This window comes from Gymnoscopelus microlampas (assembly GCF_963454915.1).
Source record: "Gymnoscopelus microlampas genome assembly, chromosome: 3".
In the NCBI taxonomy this organism is placed as follows: Eukaryota; Metazoa; Chordata; class Actinopteri; order Myctophiformes; family Myctophidae; genus Gymnoscopelus; species Gymnoscopelus microlampas.
The window spans coordinates 1570660-1581114 of NC_139940.1; the positions used below are offsets into that span (position 1 = coordinate 1570660).

Here is a 10455-nt window from a genome sequence, read left to right on the forward strand (position 1 = left end):
GGATGTTTACGCTTGTGACGTCCACCGTCAGTCTGCCCCCACCCACCCCCCCCCCCCCCCCCCTCCCTTTTTGTGACGAGATCTTGAGACATCGGTTTCTGGGAAAACAACACTGTGGTTTGATCTGTGGATCATAAAGCTTTGTGGCCCCTGAGAAATAAAAACACTTGTCTTAACCCATTGAGACCTGAAGCCGATTCTACATGTGTCCTAAATCTCAACAGTTTTCTGAAAAACGTATGTTTCTATATCAGTGGTGCTCAATCTTTTTCATGTCAAGGACCCCCACAATTATATGTATTTGGCCGCGGACCCCCATCAAAATATTTTGTTCCAGCCCTCAGAAGCAAAGATTTGAGTTAAAAATGTTCGCTTTAAAAAAATATATATATATTCAGAAGATTTGCACACATTTTCACGATTTTTCAAAAATAGCAGATCTACAAGCTCGTAGCGCGGCACTCGGTGCAGCGCTATGAGCTTGTAGATCTGCTATTTTTGAATAGCCCAAAGTGTAAAATAGTGCTTTTTAGCTCAAATCAAAAAATGACACAGTTCCAGGTCTTAATGGGTTAAGGGACTTAAGGGAAAGGGCGTTTTTCATATGAAATATTCAATATGCTGAAAGTGGCTCTGTTGCTTTTTCCCCACCACACCAAATCTCTTTGGCGAAAATTTACTGATCTACAAGATCTACTTTCTGAGACCCGTTGTGAGCTTGTGGATCGGCTACTTTGACTGAATGTCCGCCTATTATGACACGTCCAGAAGGAGGATGCCAGGGTTCATGTGGTTAAACTGAACTCCCTGCGCCAGCAGGGCTGGAAGTGAACCTGAGACGTGGGTTTCTGGGAAAGAATTAGGACTTATGGTTTGATTCATGGTCCACGGTATCAACGGTTCACTGGTGGATCCTGGCTGTGGTTCTGTTCTGACGGCCTTGCCAAGCGTCATCGTTTATAAGAAGGAACGCATCCGTGTCATTTTCAGATTCCTTTGGCTATTAAAAATAGCAGATCTACAATCTGCTATTTATTAATTTTGAAAAATCTTGAAACTTTGTGCAAATCTTTGAATGTATATATATTTTTAAAGCACATTTTTTAACTCTTTGATCTGTGCTTCTGGGGGTCCCTGGAACAACATATGTTGAGATGGGGGTCCGCGGCCAAATACATATCATTTTGGGGTGGTCCTTGACATGTAAAAGTTGGAGCACCACTGATACAGTTATAGCAACATACTGTTAGGATTTAGACAACATTTATAGATATGTACAGGGGTGCACATAACAGGTGCGTATGTGCACCCAAAATAAAAAATGCGCACCACATCAGGCGACGTGAGGCGCTTTTGCGCACCAACAGCTGGGACAGGAATTTCCAAGCTTTTATTTTTTAGCAAAACTAAAAAATAAAAGCCTGGAGATCGAGGCTAGGAATTTCCTTCCTGAAGCCACACTCACACAATCACTCTAAAGCACCCGTCGGCCCCATGTACAGCCATTAGGCACAGGGGTAGAGATATGACTCGCGTCGCCTCGCATCGCCTCGCTGCGTGCACGCAGCCAGCAGCGGCTGTTAGAGGCACTCGTCACCGATGATGAACGCACCGTAATGGTGCAAAATATGCCGCGAACGTCCCAATCTGGCGGATAAAATCAGCGCAGCAGCACAGGGCACCAACCTTGGGGGCTTTATCTAACAGCGTGAGAAAAAAAAACGGCGAAAATCGGCGTTGACAAAACTGTCCGGTGGGCTCCGGGCTGAACCCCCCCCCCGTTGACAAAACGGGACGGGCGCCATGCGCACCAAGTCACATGTCCAGGTGCTCTTCTGCGTACCAGACCTAAAAAGTTATGTGCACCCCTGGACATGTATATGAAATTTGCACACATTTAACACAGTTTTCAAAAATGGCAGATCTACAAGTCCATGGCGCAGCACCGAGCCGCGCTATGAGCTTGTAGATCTGCTGTTTTAATAGCCACGGAAACGTAATAATGACACAGATGTGGTCGTGGTTCCTGGTCGTAATGGGTTAACATTTGACGTGACCAGTCGACAGTCACAGGGTTTGTTTGATCATAGTTTCTGTTTGGTTGTTCTCTGGAATCACCTGAATGTGAAGCTGTGATCATTAAGGGGAAAAGGTACGGTGATCTCAGACCAACGTACGGTACTTCCCCTCCGTGGGCTGAGATGAATGCTTAGTGCGTAGTAGTAGTTCCACTGTCTGTAACCTCCCCCCCACACACACACACACACACACACACACACACACACACACACACACACACACACACACACACACACACACACACACACACACACACACTCCCCCTGTCTGTCTGAGTGCTCACACACTGTTCTGTTTCACTATGAACCTGGAACAACCTGTTCATTTATTTATAACTTTCACTATGAACCTCCTTCCATGTTAGGCAGTGGTGTAAACGTAACTAAGTACATTTACTCAAGTACCGCACTTAAGTACAATTTTGAGGTATATTTTACTTTATTGGCGTATTTCCGATTATCTATACTTTTACTTCTGTAGATTTGCAATTTTCAAACATTTTAGTACTTTTACTTTTGTTACTTTAAGTATATTTTGATACCAATACTTTTGGACTTTTACTCAGGTACATTTTTAAAGGGTCTACACCATGAATTTAAAAAATAATAATAATATTTGATATCATATTGTTTATGTCCCTCAAACGTTTTTCAAAAGGTTTGAGCCTAAATCAAGCCTCAGATATTCTCATTCCAACTACGGTAACTTCTCTCTGGCTTATAAAGCACTTTCACCTGAAAGCCTGAGTGTTCAAACTGGGGTATTTTTGGGGATAGAAGAGAGGGGTAGGGGAGACCAAAAACACACAAAAAAAGTTTAATTCTGGACTTTTACTTGCAACAGAGCACTTATACATTGCACTATTGATAACAAACATTTGAGTACTTTTCCCACCACTGATATGAGGTTAGAATGTTTTGCCCCTCTGATAATGAATCCAGCAGAAAGTGACATTTATGATTGATTTTGCATGACGTTGTGTACGATGAAAAATGAAACCTAAATCTGTCATTACATCCGTTCACTGAGCACAAATCATCCACATTATAACCATTACATTGTCTTGGTGTAAGAGCGTGAATCTGAAGCAGGTCTTATCGGAAGCTGTGAAGTGTCCCTTTAATCGATGTTCTGTCCTGTTTATGTTTTTCAGGAAGTCCACGTTTGACATGTTCAACTTCCTGGCCTCTCAGCACAGACAGCTGCCCGACATCCTGCCTTATGATGATGAGGAGGATGAGGTTCTCCTTAAATCCACCAGGTCTGTGTGTGTGTCTGTGTGTGTGTGTGTGTGTGTGTGTGTGTGTGTGTGTGTGTGTGTGTGCGTGTGTGTGCGCGTGTGTGTATTACTATACTTGCGAGGACCAAATATAGTAGAATTTGAAGAAATATACATTATGAGGACCGTTTTCCTGGTCCTCACAAGACAAATGGTTGTTTTATAGTTAAAAAACATTTTTAGAGATACGTTTACAATCAGAAAAACATTCAGGTTAGGATTAGACATTTAGAGGTTTAGGTTTAGGGATTGGAATTAGAGTTAAACATGACTTAATACTTAGTTTGCGCGCCAGTGTCATGCACCGAAAAATAGCTGATCTATAAGCTCACAACGCGTCGCAGCGCGACGCGTTGTGGGCTTGTAGATCTGCTGTTTTTCGGCTTTAGGCTTACGGTTAAAAATGGCAATTGTTATTTTTAAATGGCATTCATAACATGGCTGTCCTAACGTGTTGATGTCTTCACAAGTATAGTAATACAAAGAAATCTATTACCCACTAAAAATGTCATTTCATTTAATTTGCCCCTAGAGGCCTAACAATAAGGCCGACATAAATGTCAGTGTATGTGTTGGATGCAGCTCAAAGTTCACTCAGGTGTCTTAATTAGTTTGTCTCCGTCCGTCCTTCCTAGTCCGTGTTATTACAGAGAAACGGGCGACAGTGGCCAAAACTCTATCGAAAATCTGCTAAAGTGGCCGTTTTTGGCCATTATCTCTGGAACAGAAGGTCCATTCTGCTCAGTTCAAAGCTCGTTGGATGTGTGACTTTGAGGACATTAGCTGCCAAAAACGTTTAGAATTTGTTTTTTTGGCAAAAAAAAGTATTTTTTTACAAAAAATAAATCTAAAATTATTCTTTATTTTTGGGGTTTTTCCGTTTTTCCGTTCGTCACAAAGAACCAGGAGATAACATTCTCCAAAAAGTTGCTGCTCCATTCACTTCAATGTTAAAAAATAAACGGACAAAAAAATAAAAAAGATTCTAAGTACTAGCTTCGAAAAGTCTGGCAGCCTGTGAGGGTAAAAAAAAAGAACTCTGGCAGTTTAAGAGTTAAGCTCATAATGACACCTTTCCGGGGTTTTCGGGTCTAAAGGTATGATAATTGTTTGGGCCGGGCTGAGCCTCGAGCCGGCCCAGTAGGGCCAGGACTTCATTTTCAGGACCGTTGAGAACTGTAGTGTGTGTGTGTGTGTGTGTGTGTGTGTGTGTGTGTGTGTGTGTGTGTGTGTGTGTGTGGCGTAATGTGTATCTCATCCTCTGTATAGTAATGTTTGTTGATAAACTCACCATGGTATCTGACATCATCTTCATCCCACGGCCGGCGATGTGCAAATAAAACAACCCTTTAAGATGATGTTTTACAGCAGAGACAGAGCGGGGGGGTTTCCCCAGGGTTTCATTTAAATGTCCTAATTCATTTCATGTGTTGCTGTGTATAAACATTGGAGCTGCACTAGTGGTGTGTTTCCATAGAGATCCATGTAAACATTCAACATCTATACCAGCATCATCTATACCAGTGGTTTTCAACCAGTGGTCCGGGGACCACCACAGTGGTCCTTGGAGGGGTACCAGGGGGTCCCCAGCTAAATGAGTTAACATAGCGTCACAATCATTTTTAACCAGCTAGCTTGTTCAAAAATAGCAGATCTACAAGCTCATAGCGCGGCACCGAGTGCCGCGCTATGAGCTTGTAGATCTGCTATTTTTGAAAAATCCTGGAAAATGTGTGCATATCTTTGAATATATATTTTTTTAAAGCAAACATTTTTTAACTCAAATCTTTACTTCTGGGGGTCCCTGGCACAAAGACCCTGTTGTATTTAATGTCTGAGATTCACTCTGCACTGACACAGATGTCAACCCACGTAGGAAGGTTTACTCTTGACTAGGACTGTCACCTTTACACATTTAAGTTGACCATTCATTGTCACTCAAATAATTGCGATTAACGATTTAAATTGTGTTTTTGGTCATTGAACATTAGAACATATGAAGCCTTTTAGGTTTCCTAATAAAAATATGACGAATAACTGAAATATACAAAGAAATTATTGACATATTTAATCATTTTATATATCATATATTATATTTTGAAAATATGTGAACATTTTTAAACATGGAAACGATTATGACGATTGTGCTAAAAGTAATTGTGACTACCGGCATCTCAAATAATTGTGAGAGTGACAGATGAAGAGAAGTGAATGTGTTCTGACAGTGAGTTAGCATGTTGCTAACATCATGTCTTCTCCTTGTCTAGACGAGCCACCAGTCTGGAGCTGACAGTATGTTAGCATGTTAGCATGTTGCTAACATCACGTCTTAAACTCTTCTCCTTGTTTAGACGAGCCACCAGTCTGGAGCTGACAGTATGTTAGCATGTTAGCATGTTAGCATGTTGCTAACATCACATCTTAAACTCTTCTCCTTGTCTAGACGAGCCACCAGTCTGGAGCTTACAGTATGTTAGCATGTTAGCATGTTGCTAACATCACGTCTTAAACTCTTCTCCTTGTCTAGACGAGCCACCAGTCTGGAGCTGCCGATGGCCATGAGGTTCAGACACCTGGAGAGGACGTCCAAAGAGGCTGTGGGGGTTTACAGGTCAGTGTTGCCAGGTTTGTGGGGGTTTACAGGTCAGTGTTGCCAGGTTTGGGGGGTTTACAGGTCAGGGAGTCAGCGTTGCCAGGTTTGTGGGGGTTTACACGTCAGTGTTGCCAGGTTTGTGGGGGTTTACAGGTCAGTGTTGCCAGGTTTGTGGGGGTTTACAGGTCAGTGTTGCCAGGTTTGTGGGGGTTTACAGGTCAGTGTTGCCAGGTTTGTGGGGGTTTACAGGTCAGTGTTGCCAGGTTTGTGGGGCTTTACAGGTCAGCGTTGCCAGGTTTGTGGGGCTTTACAGGTCAGTGTTGCCAGGTTTGTGGGGGTTTACACGTCAGTGTTGCCAGGTTTGTAGGGGTTTACAGGTCAGTGAGTCAGTGTTGCCAGGTTTGCTTATAATGGATGTGTCTCCGCTATTCAAACCATCATAACTCAAGGTTGTTTGTCAAAACATTTCATACATGTTATGATATAGGATAAAAAAACAATGTGGGTTTTCAGAAGCTGCCCTGCTTAAAATGAGAGGGGGGGGGGGGGGGGAGTGGCCAAGGAGTTGTCATCTGTGGTTCTGACATCATAAACACAGTTTAAGTTCCTTTCCTCAGCTCGGAGTAAATGGTTAGGTAGATAAACTTTAAAAAGAGTCTCAGGAGCGCTGTTGAAGAAAAAAGCCTTTATTTCAGCATGGCTAGGCAAAGATTATAAATGTGCTACAGATGCTACATCTTTAATCTTTGTGTTGCCATGCTGAAATAAAGGCAACTGAACAGTACAAATTACACTCCCCCATGAAGCCTTGAATGTTTTTGTCTAAACTGGTTGTTATTCTTCAGGGTTGTGGGAACCTCCTCAACGCTGTGTTTCCTCCTCCTATCCTGTTGAACAGAGTTTTATTAACCTTCAACAGTTTCCTGTTTTTCACTGTTTTCAATCCAGTCTGCTCAGCCTGAGGAGGAGGAGGAGGAGGAGGAGTTATTCACTTCTCCTCCTAATGCACTGCTTCTCACACTTGTTCATGTCAAGGACCCCCACATGAATCATGTATTTGTCCACAGACCCCCATCTCAACAGATTTAGTTCAGGGATAAGGATAATTCCTTTTAACAGGTCGTTCATGAAAGTCCTTGCGGTCTTGTTTCCAATGAGAACCTGTGAGCAATTAGGGGTTAAGAGTCTTGCTCAGGGACACATTTCATTTCATCGACACATATGCTGGCCTGGCCTGGAATCGAAGCTGGGGCAACCAGGGCCTCTGGCTCCCTAGGCGGGCTCACTAACCACTCAGCTATGGCCGCCCCCATACAAGATTTGTGTTGTTAAAATATTATAATAAAAATGTAATAGCGAATATAAAGTGGTCAAACTAACTGATTGTGATGCTATTTAAACTTCATTTAGCTGGGGACCCCCTGGAACCCTCTCAAGGACCCTCAGGGGGGTCCCCGGACCTCACTTTGAGAAGCACCGTCCTATTAAAAGCAGTCCCTGCTCCCCCACTGACTGTGAACTTGTTGTGTTGCCAGGTCTGCTCCCCCACTGACTGTGTGCTTGTTGTGTTGCCAGGTCTGCTCCCCCACTGACTGTGAGCTTGTTGTGTTGCCAGGTCTGCTCCCCCACTGACTGTGTGCTTGTTGTGTTGCCAGGTCTGCTATCCACGGCCGCGGTCTGTTCTGTAAGAGGAACATCGAGGCTGGAGAGATGGTCATAGAATACGCTGGGAACGTCATCCGCTCTGTTCTCACTGACAAGAGAGAGAAGTACTACGATGGCAAGGTGAGTCACTTTACCTTCTCTTTACCTCTCATCTTGTCTCTATTACGATGACAAGGTGGGTCACTTTACCTTCTCTTTACCTCTCATCTTGTCTCTATTACGATGGCAAGGTGGGTCCCCTGCTATTTTTGATACTCTTGTGTGACACTGCAGTATGATCAAATAGGGCATTAATTTAGGAAGACACACAAAAAGTTAAAATATGGAGACGAGACGTTTCTGCCCGACAACAACGATATAGAGCAACATACTTTTTAATTTATTCTTAAGGGGTTAAACCAGTGGTTCTCAACCTTTTCAGGCCGGGACCCCCAAACATATCATATTTGAACTGAGGACCCCCAAGCACTTGTTATTGTAGGAGCGGAGGCATTACATTTGGTTTCACTCAGTTCCCACAGATAAATATTGTGAAAATAGCAGATATATACAAAAAAAAAATACAAGCTCACAACATGTTGTGAGCTTGTACTGTAGATCAAAATGTTTGCCTTTTTATTATATTATTTAACAATTTGGCCAATGTTAGGGTTGGGGTTTGTTGACTACTTTTGATGCATTGATGATTCATTTCTTTTTAGGTATTAAAAATGTCATAAAAGTCCCTAACCCATTAAGACCTGCATGCATCTGTGTCACTTTAGATGTCTTTGGCTATTCAAAAATAGTAGATCTACAAGCTCATAGCGTGCCACGCTATGAGCTTGTAGATCTACTTTTTTTTTTTTTTTTTTTTTTTAAACTGTTTTTTTTAAAGAATCGCCTCAGGTCTTAATGAGATAATAAATATAAATTGTCACTTTACTGTCATCTGGGGGGACCCCCCCCAAAAAAAAACATGTGGGGCCCCCCCTGAGGCTCCCGACCCACATGTTGAGACCCACTGTGTTAAAGCGTTGTCTCTTTGTCTCCTCAGGGCATCGGCTGCTACATGTTCCGCATCGACGACTTTGACGTGGTGGACGCCACCATGCACGGCAACGCGGCGCGCTTCATCAACCACTCGTGCGAGCCCAACTGCTACTCGCGGGTCATCAACGTGGAGGGCCAGAAGCACATCGTCATCTTCGCCCTGAGGAAGATCTACCGCGGCGAGGAGCTCACCTACGACTACAAGTTCCCCATCGAGGACGCCAGCAACAAGCTGGGCTGCAACTGCGGAGCGCGACGATGTCGCCGCTTCCTCAACTAATAAACGACGATGATAACCAGACAACGAGGCAGGACCCTCCGTACGAGAGAGAGAGAGTTTACTGGTTATTAAAAGCCTTACATTAAGGTTTCCACTGGACGGGTTCGGGGATTTAAGCCACTAGGAGGCTGGGAGAGGAGGTTGGAGCTGGTAACTCTGGCAGGTTTAGACACAAAGAGGGTTATGGGGGGGGGGAGGAGGAGAAGAGACGCCCCGCCCCGCCCTGTACGGGCTCAACAGACTAACTATTGATAAATAAATGTCTTGCCTGCTTTACTTTCACACGACAGCCTATAACCAATAGATACTTCCGCTAGAGATCTGTGTGCTAGCATAGAGCTAGCAAGAGCGACGGAGCCGTGGGTGTTTCTCCTCTTTGTGGTTTTTCCCGTCGATATTTATGGCACCCGTACTACGTGTGTCACAGCCTTATCTGTTTTATCACCAATCAACCAACGCTAGGCTTTTATTATTTGTTGATTTGTTTTCTTATTTAAGAGAGAGAGAGCGAGAGATTACTTTTTTTTTTTGTTTGTTTTTTCTGATTCATTTAGTTTTTTTTCGGACGCGTCTAAATAATCACGTCGTCTCCCAGTGATGAGGAGCTCGTTAAGCTCTGGAGCCAATCAGCTTGCCAGGACCTTTTCAACCTTTATTTTATTTTTTTTTGAATGTTTGCCGTTCGGTTCACCTTCGACATTTCTCCCCGTTGTTTTGTCTGTTGATATTCTCTTTGTAGATATACTGTAGTTATATTTCTTTTTTTTCCCTTTAAAACGCGACAACCATGGTGCTAAAGATTTGATGGGGTCTTTTTTAGAAGCTCTTAATTTGAAGGCTTTTGTTTTTCATGGAGGTGCCCATGCAGATCATTCATGTATGCTCTCACACTGTACTTTTAAAACGAGACACTTGAATATCAGGTTGTCTTAAAACCCATTGAGACCTGGAACGCATCTGTGTCACTTTAGCTTCCTTTGGCTATTCAAAAATAGCAGATATACAAGCTCGTAGCGCGTCACAGAGTGCCGCGCTACGAGCTTGTAGATCTGCTATTTTTGAAAAATCGTGAAAATATTTTTTTCAGATTTTTTTTTTTTAGGATTTCGATTTTTTTAGACGTGGCCTCAGGTCTTAATGGGTTAAGTGACGTGCATTATAATGTCCAGCCGTTCCTCTTTCCTTTCGTCTCCTTCCCTCTCAAGCCTCGGCCTGCTGTGCTCCGTCCAACAACGGTATATCGCACGCTGACAATATCTGACCTACAAGCTCACACGGTGTGAGCTTGTAGGTCAGATATGTTGAAAGTGTAACGCAGGCTTCACACTGGAAAGGGAGATTTATTTCATTTTTTATTTTCCTCTTTTGAATCCTAAATGTTGGGCATCATGTGTGTGACGGTGGTTGAATGGACTTTTAGTTGTTGTTGATGTTGTTGTACAGTGTGTATGTAGCGAACACTATCCAAGCCAAGAGTGAAGAAGAGTTAAGCTGCAAATCAGTTTTGCTTTATTTTGTTATATATAT

At 43.1% G+C, this 10455-nt stretch overlaps 1 protein-coding gene across 1 annotated transcript in view; it reads left to right on the forward strand.

Moving 5' to 3' along the window:
* Positions 1 to 9855, forward strand: part of kmt2bb (lysine (K)-specific methyltransferase 2Bb) — a gene marked incomplete at its 5' end in the record, with an annotated part of 105750 nt that extends 95895 nt beyond the window's left edge. Inside the window, 4 exons of the mRNA XM_084048675.1 lie at positions 3233 to 3340; positions 5886 to 5969; positions 7607 to 7736; positions 8653 to 9855. Of these exons, the coding sequence (XP_083904801.1) occupies positions 3233 to 3340; positions 5886 to 5969; positions 7607 to 7736; positions 8653 to 8928 (598 nt within the window). The 3' untranslated portion in view covers positions 8929 to 9855. The remainder of the gene's footprint in view (positions 1 to 3232; positions 3341 to 5885; positions 5970 to 7606; positions 7737 to 8652) is intronic.
* Between the last annotated feature and the right edge of the window lie 600 nt (positions 9856 to 10455).